This window comes from Centroberyx affinis, unplaced genomic scaffold (assembly GCF_046629955.1).
Source record: "Centroberyx affinis isolate AG114_WGS23_722 - 3 ecotype Tasmania unplaced genomic scaffold, CSIRO-AGI_Caff_v1 ptg001378l_1, whole genome shotgun sequence".
Taxonomy (NCBI): Eukaryota; Metazoa; Chordata; class Actinopteri; order Beryciformes; family Berycidae; genus Centroberyx; species Centroberyx affinis.
In genome coordinates, this window is record NW_027279862.1 from 2,762 (window position 1) to 19,456 (window position 16,695).

At 41.2% G+C, this 16,695-nt stretch overlaps 2 protein-coding genes across 14 annotated transcripts in view; both read right to left on the reverse strand.

The window, feature by feature from the left end:
• cox16 (cytochrome c oxidase assembly factor COX16) lies at positions 1-8,163 on the reverse strand. Of its 2 annotated transcripts, XM_071526037.1 has the most exons (5): positions 8,148-8,163; positions 4,860-4,921; positions 4,054-4,131; positions 1,793-1,861; positions 1-624 (listed from the first exon to the last, which is right to left on the reverse strand). In XM_071526037.1, the coding sequence occupies exons 2-5, from the start codon at positions 4,917-4,919 to the stop codon at positions 511-513; spliced, it is 321 nt and encodes a 106-aa protein (XP_071382138.1). In that variant the 5' UTR covers positions 4,920-4,921; positions 8,148-8,163; the 3' UTR covers positions 1-510. The 2 variants fall into 2 exon arrangements, with proteins under 2 accessions (XP_071382138.1, XP_071382137.1); XM_071526036.1 differs by lacking the exon at positions 8,148-8,163 and having other exon boundaries at positions 4,860-5,001.
• actn1 (actinin, alpha 1) overlaps positions 6,708-16,695 on the reverse strand; it is a 27,413-nt gene continuing 17,425 nt past the window's right edge. For 3 of the 12 annotated variants that reach the window (XM_071526029.1, XM_071526024.1, XM_071526028.1), the window contains exons 13-20: positions 16,192-16,332; positions 15,051-15,233; positions 14,161-14,295; positions 13,130-13,309; positions 12,016-12,162; positions 9,029-9,094; positions 8,418-8,576; positions 6,708-7,289 (exon numbers count right to left, since the gene is read on the reverse strand). In XM_071526029.1, coding sequence (XP_071382130.1) covers positions 7,131-7,289; positions 8,418-8,576; positions 9,029-9,094; positions 12,016-12,162; positions 13,130-13,309; positions 14,161-14,295; positions 15,051-15,233; positions 16,192-16,332 — 1,170 coding nt within the window. In that variant the 3' untranslated portion in view covers positions 6,708-7,130. Of the gene's footprint in view, positions 7,290-8,417; positions 8,577-9,028; positions 9,095-9,441; positions 9,523-12,015; positions 12,163-13,129; positions 13,310-14,160; positions 14,296-15,050; positions 15,234-16,191; positions 16,333-16,695 lie in introns of all 12 variants that reach the window. The other 9 variants (XM_071526023.1, XM_071526027.1, XM_071526025.1 and 6 more) reach the window with 7 other exon arrangements.

The window sequence follows — 16,695 nt, forward strand, 5'->3', positions numbered from 1 at the left end:
TCAATAGGACATAATTTATTCAGCCATGGAAATCATACATTGGCATATATCTTTCTTCCTTGCCTTCTGTGTGGAAGGCACAGCAAGGTATAGTGCACCAACACACAGACATGCCACCTACTGGTTGTTCTCCATTACAAACTCCTGGTCATCAGTGTGGAGAATAGCCTACTGACAGTGGATTGCTTTATACTTTAAATATAAAACTGCATTATCCAGTGCATACCTCTTTAAATTTAAGACAAACTTTGAACTTGTTTCAAAGTTTTAAGTTTATGTGACTTTATTTTCCCCACTGGTGGGGCCGAATGTGTCACTTGTTACAATGCACAATTACAAAGTTTTAAGTCCAACGCAAGCCGAGACAAAACAAGTTGAGCCCATGCCCTGGAGTTGCAGCGTCCAAGATAATTGGGTCTCAGCGGTGCCTTCGCCACACAGTCCGTCCATTCTTGTTTTGTCCATCCTGCTGCAGAGTGTGTAGTCTGCTCAGCCCGGTTTCCCCGGGCCTCAGCCCTCTTTGTTCTGCCTGCTGCGCTGCTGCTCCTGGTATTCCTTGGAGTCCTCCCAGGGACGAGGACCACGGATGTTCTTCCATTCGTCCAAGTTCACCTCCTTCATCTTCTGCAGAGAAAACAACCCAACAGGAGGTAAAGTTTTTACCTTGACTATGCCAAATAAATCTAAAACATTCCAGTCCTAGATTAAACAGCATTTTAAAATTATACAGGTTTGTTTGAACCTCCTTGGAGTACCAAATGGGCTGGGCTTCCCAGAATAGATATAGGGCAATAAAATGAGTGCCAGAAAGTTTGCAAAATGCAAGAAACTATTTGAAACTTAGGATTCCTCTCTCTCTCTGACAGCTTGCCTGATACTCTCTGAAATGCCCAGGTGCCGTAAACCCTCAACCATCTGGTCTGCCACTGCCAAGCAGCTAAGAATTAAGGTTCAACTGACATGAGTTTTTGAAGGCCCATATCAATACTGCACTACTAAAGTCACCAATAGCCAATATCTTGTTCTGATATTCGGCATCTTTAAATTTGACCATTTTCATTTTAAAAAATGTTGTTCTTGGCATGATGGGAAAGCCAGAATTTAGGCCATCATGGGACACTAAACTCTCCATTGAAACCCAGACTAATTAAATCCTTTCAGGGTTAGCAGCTCTTTAAAGCACTTTGACCCACCCCACCTACTCACTAGTAAAGGAAACTTTGGGATACATTATCAAGAATTCATATAAAAAACATAAATGAACAGTTCAATGAATAACTAAAATCTGCAAAGAAAATAAACTTTCATTGCCGATTTTATAGATTTTATGTATCTGTTGTCAGGGAGGAACATCCATCAAATCGGTATTGGACAACATTGACTGGCCGATATCTGATATTTAACAAAAGGCCAATATTGTTATTGATATATGGGTGTAACCCTACAGAGAATTATTTGCAAATACTATTTGACCCAGGTCTGCAACATTCAATAACATGAACTCCTACTATCCCAATTGTTTCCCAAAGGTCAAAAACAATGTTAGATTGTGCAAAAATACATGTACATTCACTATTTTTATATTTCAGACCTTCCAGCACAAATGCGTCTAGATATCTGAAAAGTCTTGCCTTTCTACACAGTATGGCCTTTTTTAAACCTCTTGCAATTTGATGACACCCTATCAAAGCACATGTTGTTTACCAGCAACACTTTCTTGCCAACAGAGCACACCAGTCAGTTTCTTTCATCCAGTTCCCCCCCTCAGGGTCCCTAACCTGTCTCTCCTTACCTCGTACTCATCCTCCAGCATGACTGGCTGCCTCTGGATGTTCACTTTGGCCTCCAGTGAAGGATCCAGCTGAGAGAGAACAGAGAAGAAGTAACACGTGCACGAGGCTGGCAGAGACTCACACGCTCACAACACAAAAAGAAAATGAAAAAGAAACAAAGACAGAGAGATGGAGAGCGAAGATGTGGGAGGTTTTCCTCGTCTGCGTGAGCAGCCAGCCAGCCGCACGTTGAGCAGACTTATTAGTGCAGGGAGGCAGATTACAAATCATGCAAAGGGTAAGAGAAAAGAGGCTCGAATGCTTGCAACTTTTGACTGAAGCAGTGAGAAGCCCCTCGGCATCATCCCCTCCTCTTCTTCATGTATTATTTCTTTAATGTATAAATGATGGCATCTGCAGAAGAGGAGAGGTAGTTGGCGAGTCAGGCCCATAAGCTTGTGTGGAAGAGATAAGCACTCAAGACTTTTTTTCCCCACCATCGTCGAAGTCCACCCCCTCCGAACCTGGAGAGAGGATCCAATTTGTCCTGTTTTTCCCCTGTAAATTATTCTGCTTGATTTGGCAAAACATCACCGGGTCGAGCCGAACGAAAGCATTCCATGTCAGATGGTTCGGGAACAAGGAGTCAAGTCCAGTGGAACTATCAGTGTTTTGCAATTCAAATTGATTTTGCCCGAGAATAGGACTGAAATGAATCCCATTCTGAATCCATTACTTTTAATGAGTTCTAATATTTCATCGCAATAATGCTAAAATTACTCTAGTGAATGACGACTTTCATAATTTCATGATTGATTTTTAATTAGACTTATATTACTAGAGCAAAAAAAACAACAACAATGTAGCCTACAGAGGCAGCTACAAAATAACTACTATGAAATTACTTTTGCAATTTGCAGCCTCCAGTCCACTGGAATTAATCGCCTTAGTAATTAGTATTATACCTACTACAGAGGGGTTATTCGCCCTACTTCAACCACCACTAGCCTGAGCCTCCCAGACAACAAGCTGGGAGCATCAGAGGTGAGGAAAAACTCCCATGAAACCTGGACAGGGAAGGGAACGGCCTTGAAGGGGAAGCTCAGCTTTGTCTCTGAGCTGAATTGATTCGTTGAGGAGAAAACGTAAATTGGATCGTACAGTGACTTAGTTCGTAAGTGACTCAGACTGTGGCTTTACTGACTAAAGTGGGTCAATATCTCAGAGGACAAAATAATGGAATCAGCTGGTAACATTTTCCAAGTAAGAGCCACAAGAATGGTTTTAATCACATGCATTTTGACGTACCGCATGCATGAAAATACACACGCACACACACACACACACACACACACACGCACGTTGAGCAGAGTTGGGTCTCTCAACTACAGGGTTGGAGAGGAGAGAGGAGGGCGGCTGAGCGGCGAGGAGGGAGGCTGGATGTGCCGCAGGCCTCTTCAGCAGCGAGGTAGTGGTAGTGCGGGGGCAGCTGCATGGAGCAGACAGGCGCAGTGCCAGGGGCATGATGCCCGCCCCCCCACCCCCACCCACCCTCGCCCCCACCCCCACCCACCCTCCCTCGCCGTACACACTCTAGCCCCGCCTCACATGGACAGTAATAAGAAAAGATGCCCTGCCATCTGGCTCCCACCCAGATGACATGCATCGGCATTTGTCACGGTAAAACAGCACAAAACAGCCACTTCCCTCGCCCCCCCGCAGCCAGCTCATCAGATTGTAATGGCTTCTAATAAAGGGTCGGTCTTCTGTCATTTTAATGAATTGGGGCTGTCATTTTAATGAATTATTAGGGCTTGTTCTCACTTCTTGCTCTTGTACTGAGCCACTCTAATCAGGTTAGAAAAGCCTGTGCGATATGTCTGCAGTGTCTTAGATACTTCTGCCGAAAGGATGGAGAGATAAAATAATATCTGAATGATTCTGAGCCCTGCTTAATATCAATTTAAGCTTACTTCAATTAGGCTTAACACTGAGATTTGAGCAGTCTTCACAGATGGCAACACAACTCTACATGTGTGCTTTGTTTACACTGTACCATTGCTGTTTGAACTCGTAGTCGTACCACAATCTCAGGTGCAATTATGTGTCTAACCACTAGAAGGAGCAGTTGCATACCAAGTTGTGGCTTTGACCCTTGTAGTTCTCCCCATTGGTTTCCTGTAGTGATTCCTATCTGAGAACGTAAACTTAATCTGCTGTCTCACTGGAATGTGTCGAAATGTGAAACTGTAAAAGTAACACAGCTGAATTTACTACACACCTTTCTTCTGATCTTCTGGGCGTCATAGCGGATCTGTGTAAACTCTCGCAGGCCAAAGGAACCTCCAACTATGAGCAACTGAAATAACATGCAAAAGACCTGGGGTTATTTTCATTAAAAGTAGTCTGGATAATGGTGTTAGGACTACTGTATTACACTTGTTTTGACAAAACCTGGAGAAAGAGATGCTATTCTTTTGAATGAGTAAAGTTAGTTAGTGTCCAGTTCACTGTCATAATTTTTACATCATCATGTATAGCTAAAGATATTATTACTCATTTTATATTAGTATCACTGTATCTCTCACTATAATTATAGACAAAATATCTACTAAAATAGAGTACACATTCCTATTATTCCTATTACCTATTACGTATTCCTATTACCTTGGAAAGTTCAAATAATATTTTGAACATGTACAAGTTTCCCCAGAGCCTCGATTTTGTTTTTATTCTCTCAACAGACAATTCCTGCAGCTGATCTATTGACAGTGAAGGGGAGTCTGACTGTGTACAGGCAGGTGTAACACGTAACGTAGGCTAAATTTTGTTTTCGATGGGTATTTACAACATGACTTATATTAGTAAACGAACATATAATCCTACGACACTATTCTGAGGTCATGGCTACCGAATTCTACTTTGTTATCAACTGTAATCTGGTTAAAATAACTAACGTTAACTGACATTTGTATAATCCCAGTTGAGTCTAAAATACAAGACTAGACAGCTAATGTTAGCTAACAGGCTTATCATCATTTATTAGCCAAAAGTATTAAACGTTAAAATGCAGTACAGGTAACTTACAAGCATAGGGACGCCATATCTGACTGTTTTGTTTTTCTGCAATGCCTTCAGACTAAACATGACTCTTCTCTCCAGCTATAACTCCATATTACTGATTAAGAAACGAGCAGGTCACACAGCCGGGGACGCGTTTCCTGAACGGGTCCGACACCCTAAACTGTCCGGAATGTTGCGAACTTAGAATATTTTGAGTTCCGATGTGCGTCGCTGTGCAAGGATTGCAATGGAAAAAATGTAATACACAAATAAAAAAAAAGTGATAATATATTGTGGAGAAAAAACAACAGAAAACTAGGGTGTTGGGTGTGGTGTTATTACTAGGTGTATGCCCATTCTTGGTCCAAAAGCTCTCTCCTGTTATTTTGGTGTTAGCCTTCATTTATTTTCTTTCTCTCTCTCTCTCTCTCTCTCACTCTCTCTCTCTCTCTCTCTCTCTCTCTCACACACACACACCCTTGTTCTTCTATCCTTATGAGGACCTTTGACTGACTACATTCATTCCCTAACCCCTAACCCTCACCACAATATGCCTAACCTTAACCATACCCTAACCTAAACCCTAGTCCTGATTTTAATCTCAACCCTGAACCCAAATCCTAACCCCTAAACCCTAGCCTTATAGAAGTGAAGACTCACTCACTTCACAAAGATGCCCTCATTCAGAAGGTCTAAAACTCTCTCAAATTAATAGAGGTACAAGAACACACACACACACAAAGACCATAGTTCCAGTTCCATACTCTTGCAGGCAGCAGCAGTCGGGTCCAGATGTCCTCCTGAACCAGATGAACTGTTGGTCTCATAGTTGATGAATACCTGAGCTTGGTGAGCACCAGATGCACCAGGTGCATCATTTGGTAAAGTCTCCTCCTAATTCACTTAGACTGTGACACCCAATAATACAGTAGGCTACTTATATGTCTATATCTACTATCATTGCTGCTGTTTTTTGTAGGACTAGTATTCATGTTGTAATCACTAACTTATTGTAGGTATACAGAGGTGGAAAGTAACTAAGTACATTTACTTGAATACTGTACTTGTACTAGTATTACCATTTTATGCTACTTTATACTTCTACTCCACTACATTTCAGAGGGAAATATTGTACTTTTTACTCTACTACCTTTATTTGATAAGTTAAGTTACTAGTTACTTTGCAGATTCAGATTATTAATACAAAATATAATCAACTAATAAATTGTGATGTATTATTATAGATTACTGTAAGCTACCCAGCAGTATAAAAAGTAGTGGAAATCAGCCCCACCTTTTCCAGCTGCAACATTAAAGTGATGCTGCTTACACATTAATGCATCAATAATTATAATTCAATAATATAATATATACTGTATTATTCTGAAATGGGCCATTCTGCATAATGAGTACTTTTACTTTTGTTGCTTTAAGTACATTTTGATACTTTTACTTAAGAAACATTTTGAATGCAAGACTTTTACTTGTAACAGAGTATTTTTATACTGTGGTATTTCTACTTTTACTTAAGTAAAAGATCTGAATACTTCTCCCACCACAGTAGGTATCTTATACTTTGGGCCACAATCATCATCACCTTCTGCTTTTCCTGAAAAACACATTTTTCTTGTAAATCGACACCAGTCTGTTTGCTTTGACAGCATACACATCATACAGGATCATTCTAGGGACACAGGAATATTTGTTAAATCTATTGTTAGTGATCTAGGTTTTTAGCTTTTTAGCTTTTTCTACTATTGCACTTATTGTAAGTCACTCTGGATATGAGCGTCAGCTAAATTCCTAAAATGTCAGTGTAAATCTATTAACAACAGTTGATCCCAATGGCAAACAGAGAATAAGAAGAGAAAGTATTGCAATTTTTCTTTATTACAATTTTCGTCTCTTATTTTCAATCAGGTGAAGAAAAATACCTTTTTTGTTCTGTATAATAAAATATGTTAACTTTATTCATTTTATGAAGAAAAACAATGACAACGAGAAAATAAAAACAGAAACAAACATTTTTCTCTCTCCCTCTTTGTAAACGCGGAGAGTTGCTGCATTGCGTGGGAAGCAAATACAACGGAGACAAGAGTGTGAGGGAGCGGTGACGAGGCCGGAAAGGTGGGAGGAGGAGGAGGAGGAGGAGGAGGAGGAGACAGAGGATTATGACAAAAAAGATAAGGCCAGAGACATACAAAAATGAGCGCAGTAGGACAGGAGTGCGGTGCCAGGGCGGTCGGAGGGTGTGGCGGTGGAGAGAGCGGGTAGGCTGGCGGTCCCGGGCCGGGTTCAGAGGTCACTCTCTCCGTACAGCGCGGTGGAGAAGGACATGTAGTCGAGGGCTCCGGGCACGCCGTCGGGGCCGGTGTAGGGCGCCATGCGGGCGATGCAGTACTCCGCCTGGTCAGGAGGCAGCTCCCGGCGAAGCTCGTCCGCCAGGATGTAGTTCTGGTGCAGGGGAGGAGAAACATGACATGAGATCCAAGTCAAGTCCATGTCATTAATGTCAAGTCTCAAGTCTAAATGTAGAACAGCAAGTCAAGTCAGAACAAATCAAGAGTCCAGTATCAGTTTAACATCTTAAAGAAAACTAAATATCTAGGACTTTTCAATGCAATATGGTTTTAATAGGATAAAAACTTGGTAAGAGCATCATGAGTTTGATTTCTATAATCAGTTTCAAATTCAATAAATTCAATCATTCCATACAAATTCAGAAAACAGAATTTAAATTCAGTTGTCTGCTGGAACAAATCTCATCACTTTAAATCTGAGTCATTTACACAAACACAAGATCTCAAGTCAAGACTTTAGAAACCTTTTCAAGTCATCAAAGTACAAGTCAAAGTCAAGTCCCAAGTCACCAGAACCCAAGTCAAGTCTCAAGTCTTCTCTTCATGCATCAAGTCAAATCTCAAGCAATTAAAATTGTGACTTGAGTCCAAGTCATGTGATTCGACCTCTCTGTTGTCAGAAAGCTGTCACTGCTTTCTAAGCTCAGAAGTAGCAGACGGTAGGAAGTAGTTGGTGAGATGAAATAAAATGTTCTTGTTGCAAAGACTGATTTTTGGATTTTGCTTAAACGTACAATAAGTAAGGTTTTTACTGTCCTAGTCTAGGTTTCATATATCATATATTCATATATCTCTCTTAACTTTTCTGGGAATGTATTCTGGGGATGTATTTGTATTATGTGTTTTACTTTGCATCCTACTATTATTACTTTTCTTTTATTCCTGAGAAGCACTTTGTAACTCTCTTTTGATAAGTAGTTATTAGAGATCGATAGATTACTTTAAGCGTCACTTTGAATGTGCTGTTTAGTTGTAAAATATACAGCGTCTGTCCAAGAGAATTCAGTGTCGATTTCTGTATTTATTTTTCCTTCCTCGCATCTTTCGTCTGAGCCTCAAGTGAATGTATCAGCAGCGTTTTCACCTGCTCTCTTAATGAAAAATGTATGAAAATATTCCTCTTCATCCCAAATGGAACATCATCTATTCTACAGTGGAAATCTGCTCTGCAGTGGTGTTGCTGCTGTTTGGGTCGAAGTTACAGCCCAACACCGTTCTGTACCTTATCCCCCGCCAGGACTTTGAAGGAGGCCATGACTTGGTCGGCAGTGTCGGTGTCGGCCGTCTCGCGGGACATAAAGTCGATGAAGGCCTGGAAGGTGACGAGGCCCATCCGGTTGGGATCCACTATGCTCATGATGCGGGAGAACTCGGCTTCACCCTGAAGGCAACAGAGAGGATCTGTGAAACTCAGTCGCCATGGAGACAATCCCCACGGCAACACACTGAAAACACAGCCTAAGCGAAGGTATAAACTTGTTTTATTCACTGTGCAATACGAGTATATATAACACAAGTGAGTTGGAGTGATTATTTTGAGGTGTTGTTGTGTGCAAATGTTCAATTTACATAATCATCAATATTAATGTGTTGTTTTAATGGTGATCTGTGGGAAATATAAGTTCAAAACATGGACTGTGGTAGTGCTAATGTTAACCCTTGTGATCAAGGAACCATATTTTTTCAATTCAAAGTGTTGTTTTCTATTTAAAATATATGAAACGTCACATCTATCATCATTACCAGTTCCAGCTGGTCACCTTCCATTTTGAGCAGATTCACATACTCACACACATTCAAATTTGCATACTTTAAGAGTGTTCAAGGCTTTACCAGGTTGTAACCCATGGAGATAAGGCAGGTTTTGAAGTCTTCAGCATCCATCATTCCTGTTCTCTTCTACAAGGTCAGCGATGGACAAACGAAACCAGGAGGAGAAGAGAGATATAGAGAAGGAGCGGTGGGGGGGGGGGGGGGGGGGGCAGCAGAGGGAAATCATAGGAAGAAGAATAAAGGATGAACAAAGAGTAGAATTTGGGAGGAACGCCGCAAACAATCCACAATATGGACGTTGCAAGATGTGGGAAATCACAAAGGAGATTGAGATAGGGGGGGGAATAGAGAAGGGGAGGTAGGGATGGGGAAATATAAGGAGGGAAAAAAGTAAAGAAGAAGAAGAAGAAAAAAAAAGAAAACAAAACAGTTAAACCTTTCTCACCGCAGGCGGTGTGGCTGCGGTTTAGTACCTGTGCATCGTTGGCGATATCGAAGCCCAGGCTGATCAGGCAGGCCTTGAACTCCTCCGCGCCCAGAGTGCCCGAGTGGTCCTGGGGTGTGGTGGTGGGGGGGGTGGGTGGGGGGGGCCAGCGACAGGCGAGGCGTCGGGGCCACAGGCCATGCAGCACACATACAGGGGTGTCAGTGATGGTGGGGGTGGGGGGGGTGGGGGGGAGGAGTGGGAGGGGAGGGTAGGTGAGGTGGTGGTGATGTGGGGGGAGGGGAGGTGGGGGCGAAACATGCACAGGGGGAAAAAAAGAGGGGGGTGAGGGGTGAAGGGGGAGGGCCATGCACGAGGGATGGAAAACAACAGAGAACACAGTGCATATTCGTTAGGATCTGGCAGGTGAACACACGGTGGCAGCAGTGCTGCCATGCTGGGCGAGGGCATTCAGAGGCGTTAAGGTGCAGTGTGGCAGGCAGACTACAGGGCCTTGTGGTGAGGTTATTCATACCGCTGAACGATGGCACATGGCGGCACTCGACAACACAAAATACGCTGCGGTCCTGTGTGACTAATCTTTTTATCTCGGATGCAAAAGTATCTCTTTCCCTTTTTGTTTTGTACAGACAAAAGTCAAGAGTAGAAATGCTTGATGACACATTTTTTCCTCTACATTTTCTATGACTAATACAATCTAGTGCTTTTCTTGAAGAACCTTGACGACTCGTTTTTCTACACCGGTGGTTCTCAACGTGGGGTCCGGGGACCACCAGGGGTCCTTGAGGGAGTTTCAGGGGGTCCCCCAGCAAACTGACTAATTGTTAAACTTCACCTTTATTTCATTTATAAGAAGTGAACACAGTTAGAGAATGTAGAAGAATGACTGTTTTGATCATAGTTTCACTGTTACCTGTCTACCTACAATACAGATAGTCATGAAATTCTGGACAAAATCATATCTGACAATAAAAAATATTCTCAGATTTGGGTCCGAGAGACAAAATCTCATCAAATGGGGGGTCCGTGGGCCTAATGTGGACTAAATTAGGGGTCCTTGATATAAAAAAGGTTGAGAATCCCTGTTCTACACCACTCATTTTTTAATGCACAGACATTTCCCTAACTTCTAGCAACACATGTCAAGCTGAAAGCCTTGAGGGGGGGCTTCACCATAATGAAATATGAAACAGAGAGGCAAGTTCAGCTCCACAGTTAGTTTTCCATCATCGACCACGGATATTGATTAACAATAGGGCCGCTATGGAAGAATGCATGAGGTAATGGTGGAGTCTACAGAAGCTCGGTGGGAGAGCTGGGGGGGGGCGAGCTAAATAAAAACTCATCCATAATTGGTGCTGTTCCTGACACACTGGGCCCTAATGTAAACACTATGCTCTAGAGAGTCAAGGCTGAGGGGGGGGAGCGGGTTGTTATAGCATCATGGGATCTGAGGTTTGCAACCATCAATGGAAAGATATTTTGTCGCTATGCAGAATATACGAAAATAATATTACCTGGTATAGTACGAACTAGGGCTGGGCGATAACTCAATATTACCGTTTAGCGTCTTTCAGTGGAATTATATAGTGATGATATGGTGATTTGGGGATATCGTGACACACAATTCTGCTGTCTAAACTGATGAAAACAAGCAAACTCTATTTAAAAACTCTGACAAAATGAAGTATGGTAGGTAGAATATTATAGGTATATATTATAGGTATATAGTATATAGGTATAGGTATGTATATATAGGTAGAGTATGGTAGAATATTATTTGAAAATTTCAGTTTTGTTTGACATCACACCTAACATTACTATTCAGTTCAGTGGGATGAACATTAATTTGATTATTTAACATGTGATTTCATGATTTCAATTAATTAATTAATTCATTAGTTCATATATCAATATCGAGAAAATTCATTGTGATATTGATTTCAACCATATTGCCCAGCTGTATTAACTAGAATGTCAATTGTTGCTCGAAAGCCAATCCACCTATCCTAAATCCTACTTCTATGTAAAATAAGAAAGCATGCATATATTGATTAGAATTTCTCTAAGGAATTTACCTGATGAATAAAGCTGATTCTGGTCTACATTTTCCATTGATATGAATCTATAAAGCCCCCTGAGCTTTTAAAGTTAAATGATCTGGTCCCTCTTCAACCAAGCGGTAAGGTCACTGCACAGCCTGATGCATTAGACACACACACACTGTACATTCAATCAATCTGTTTTCTGGTTAAAGGATTGTTAAAGGACTGTTGTTGTTAGCCACACCTTGGGCAGCATGACAGGAGGTGAATGGTTTCGGACCCACAACGATTGATATATTCTCACCTCAACCTCTTTGCTTTGTCGATGTTGTCTAAACGTGCAGAAAACAAACTCATGTGACTGCAGTCTTTCGGATGCACTATCAACAAAATGAAACCTACTCTATTCCTATTCAAATCTAGCTCATACACTTTAGAGCATGTGTATTAACCGCAAAAACAAACTCCACACAGCTGACTATATGAATGGTGAACAGTCTGCTACACCTCTCCTTGCCTGCTGCTTTCTCTCTGCAGTGTGACTCAGTACTACTGACCCTGTCAAAGTGATTGAAGGAAGCCCGGAACTCATTCATCTGGTCCTGGCTGATGCCCTTGGCATCTCGCGTCAAGATCTGGTTCTCAATCTCATTGATGGTGCGGGCGATGGTGGTGAGTAGCTGCTCCCAGCCCACGCGGATGTGCTGCGGAGAGAGAGAGAGAGAGACGGAGGGGGAGCAAGTTCAAGGAGCCGTAACGGGAAGAAAGAGATATTAAAAAAAGAGTCCCAGGGGGATCGGTTTCAGGTGGGATCCAGACCTGGGTCAGATAGTAGTTGGATAGAAGTTGTTGTGTTTGTTTTAACCTGCGTGGAGCATAAGATGGGTGGGATTTACCGCATCAGGACAAGTTAGACGGTGTCAGGCGGGGTCTGAAATTAAGACACGCCAAGTGCCAAATTCCTGTAAAATTTGTCTTGATAAATTGATAAGCGTCACCCACCACACTTGAGACTTTTGAATTTTAACAACTACGTTATATATAGTCTTTGGTCTTTGTTCTCAGACTTTGTCCATGCTGGCCACCGTACACTCTCTCTGACTGTGAGCCAATCAAATCAAAGCAAAATAAATAATGATTGTGTATCAAACAGGCATCTAAACTTTTGGCGACACATAGCAGGTGTGACACCACCAAAAAGAAAAAAAAGTTAAAAGTTAAGAAAATCTGCTCGTCTCTTTATTGAATGCTTCACACAGCACCTGATTCTTGGCAGGTATTGTTTTTTTTTTTGTTTACCAGCTCTTGCCATGTGAGCCAAAAAGTTAATTTTGTACACTGGTGTCAGGGAAAAAATCATCACAGAAAAGTTTACTATATTTTTTCTGTGATTGTCTAAACCTTCTGGCTCTGATTGTTTTGTCCTTTGTGGCAAACGCAAACCATCTGGCACCTATGTACACTAAAACAAAACATAAAAAGTATTTGCAAATGCTATTGGACCCAGGTCTGTTGGTCACATCAAACACAGCAATAATCATTTCAGTAAGAAATGAAAGTAGGAACAGACATTGATTGGACAATGCAGAAAACTCAGTAGTATGTATTTCATTTCTTTTTCATGTCATGTTCGGCGATTCCTTGCGTTTGAAGGTTGGATCCAGGTTTTACCTCCATGGTGTAGTTGGTGTGCTTGTTGTCAAAGATGAGAGCTTCCTGAATGAGCTGGTGGTCTCCCTCCAGCTGGTCGATCTTTGGCTTGTAGTTGACGATGCTCTTCTCATACTGGCGTAGGTGCGTCAGCTGGTCCTCCAGGGTGCCGTGCATCTCAATGGAGATACGGCCGATCTCCTGCACAGAACCACAGAAGAAGAAGAGACTGATGAGAACGACCCAGGCTATTAACAAGTGGATGACTTGAAAGGAATATGAAAACCCACAAAAACTTAACCTTTACTGTCTGATTCCTATATCTTTACTTCATACCTCTCTGTTATACATCATCATTCCAGGAACACAGGAATAGTTGTTACATATCGTCGCTATCAGATGAAACTAACCTAACCTTAACCCTTTATATCTCCAAAAAGAAAAACAGCCTTGTTTTCACCATGCAGTTTTGAATTAAGCAAATTGAGGTTTGAAAGGGTTTTATAAACCCAAGGTTGGTACAATTTTCTCAACCCACAGACAACCATTGTAATCCTTCAAATGAAGTGAAAACATGAAAATCACCAAAATTGGAGATACAAGGTTTTGCATCTTTGACCCTTGCACTCCTTACTGCTGGTTTCTTGTAATGTTAATGATCTAAAATGTTTAATTTCTACTACTATTATATTCAACTGTTGTGCACATTGTAAGTCACGCTGGATAAGTATATCAGCTGAATGCCTAAAGTGTAAATGTAAATTCAGCGGACTGAGTTTGCATCCTAGATTTTGGACTGTGAAAAGCCCGAATAATAAAGGATTCCTGTTTGAAACTTTGTTTATATGGAATAATTGTTACAGGACTGGAGTGAGTAAGTGACAAAACATCACCAGTGCTGAAATAGAGACTATACAATTATAGAAGCTAGTAAGTGACATGCACAAACAAAATTACACATAAATAGGCTCCACAGACTATACTAGTCATCATGGTGGCCTCATTCTGAACTCCTAACTGGTCATTTGACTGTCCTGTCTGCTCAGACTGACCTCCATCTTGGTCTGGATCCAGGGCCCGATGACATTGGCCTGGTTGGCAAACTGTCTGCGCAGGCGCTCGTTGTTCTGCTGCCGGGCGTGTTCCTCGATCAGAGCCTGGTCGCGCTGAGGCACCAGCTGCCTGACCTGGGCCGGGGAATCATGGGAAGAAGTTCAGGATGAAGCTCAGAGTGAATGGAGAGTCATCCCCTCTCTTTTCCATCTTCCATCATGAATTGAAAACTCTTCAAAAGACACTAAACGACATCGTCTCCACAATCTTACACCTTTTTTCACAAGACAGGATCTAATGTTCTTGGCACTCAGAAGTATTTTGTCTATTGTCTGGCTGCTGTGGCCTTGACTCTTGCACTCCTTACTATTGGTTGCTTGTAATGTTGGTGAACTAGGAATTTAAGCTTATCCTACTGTTGCATTCATTGTAAGATTATACTATAGATAAACAATTATAGCTATGTTAATGGAAGAGACAACAGTCTAGATTTAAGGGCTACACTTGACTTTACAGAAATGGATTATGTCTCATCCTTAACTTATTTTTCCTTTTCGATACCCTATGAAATCTGCACTGAAAACCCTTTTTGGTCTAAGGTTGGGTTCCACTGATGTCTTCCAATTGAGAAAGTGGCAGTAGCCTAGAGGCTTGAGCGGGAGGTTGCCAGTTTGAATCCCTCACTGGCTTGTGTTGGGAAAGTGAATGGAAAATGCTTGCAGTGCCCTGGAGCAAGGCACTAAACCCCCATGCTTCTCTGCTGAAGCTCAGAGGTGAAAACATGTACAACTGTGAGAATGTGAAGCAGGATGTTCATGTTTGCTCAGTCAATCTTCCCCGGATAAATAAACAACTTGAAGTGTATTGGTGCATGATTGATTCTCATTACCTTGTCCCATTTGACGTTAATCTCCTGGGGGTTGATGGTGGTGTAGGGGTTGGTGCCGGCCATATTGACATGATAAGTCTGGACAATCTTGGCGATCTCATTGTGGATGCCCAGAATAGCCTGGCGCTCCTTGTCCGCCTCTGGCAGCGTGGCTTTGAACTGCTCATGGGCCGTGCTTAATCCCTGACACACAAAATACAAATGTATGAAGTTATAAAACATGAACCACAGCAAGTACAATACAGGCTGTTTCACTTTGCATCTAAAAAGAGAGTTGGCTTTCTTTTCCTCCAAAGACTCTACCCTTGTCTCCGATGACGTCTTTTTCTTTTGTAAGCATTTTCGAAAATATTTATTGGAACATGAAGCAAGGACAGTCTGGTTTTCTCTCTCAGTGTCACACAGTGACAGCGCTTGAACTCGGTCAACAATTATTCACTTAAACATCACAAGGCCAACTCTATTTTGAGTGAGCTTGTTGTATAACTGAGAGAGAAAAAGACCAAGAAACTGCACAACATAGAAAATTCAACAAGCACCATTTAAAACAAGGCAGGCAAATATCAGTTGATTCACATATCTTATATCTACATTTTTATTTTCATACTGTGTATGTTATTTTTTCATTTCATAACGTATTTCATAAGACAGTGTTTTAATAGTTTAATACTGTGTTTATACATATTTAGATTTATATATATACCTATATTAGATTTACCTAGATTCATATTTACTTATACTAACATATACACCAAATAGTTTTTTAAGATGTCATATTTAGTAATTCATATTTAAGTAAGCAATTGAGAGTACTAGTAACATCTGTAAAGCCATAAATGTTAGTAATGCATTTCTTTCTTTTATTTATTTATTTATTTTATTTAGTTATTTCTTTCTTCCATACTTCACACCTTTACAGTCTACTTTGTTGGCAACATATGTTTACATAACCCCAGAATTACTTACATTCTTTTTTATTGCTTTTATTATTTTACTATTTCAACTAGGTGTGTCCCTATGTTCTATTTCATTTTCTCTATTGAATCCTATTACTTTTGCTGTTCCAACGACCCAGTTTCCCCACTGTGATCAATAAAGTTTAATCTCATCTCATCTCCCTGTCAGCGCTCTCTGTGCTCACCTGGATCTCTTCTATGGTGTGGACGATGAAGGTGTCCTGCAGGTCCTCCATGGCGCCCTCCATCCAGTTGTTGAATGGAGCCGCTCTTTTGGCAAACTCAAGGTACAGTTGGTCGATGGTCTCCAGCAGCTTCTCGGTTCTCTGTCAAGTATGAAAACAAATGGTTTAAACATTCACTTGGACATCAAATTCAAGGACTTTTCAATGACTTTCTTGGGCTTGTTTGGTGAAATTCAAGGACTCAAAATTGACATAGAGACCTAATTTTTTAGTCCTGATCTTTTAGTCATGAGCTGAAGTACACTGATTAATTTGGGTATGGGCTATATTATATATATAAAATTAAATTACATTAAAAATCAAGTACTTTCAAGGCAATCCATTTATTTTCAAAAACTTTTAAACCACTTTCAGTGATTTTCAAGGCCTGTGGGAACCATAAAAAACAAACAAGTCCGTTCGCAGCCTCTCACTGTGCGGGAGAACACTTTCATCTTTATATCT

What these genes read in the sequence shown, in the direction of transcription:
- cox16 (XM_071526037.1), bottom strand. Translation starts at nt 4,919, where the DNA reads ATGTTTAGTCTGAAGGCATTGCAGAAAAACAAAACAGTCAGATATGGC. An exon ending in CCCAGAAGATCAGAAGAAAG is followed by an intron (nt 1,862 to 4,053) that starts GTGTGTAGTAAA and finishes GTTCTCTCTCAG; the next exon opens with CTGGATCCTTCACTGGAGGC. An exon ending in TGCTGGAGGATGAGTACGAG is followed by an intron (nt 625 to 1,792) that starts GTAAGGAGAGAC and finishes TTTTCTCTGCAG; the next exon opens with AAGATGAAGGAGGTGAACTT.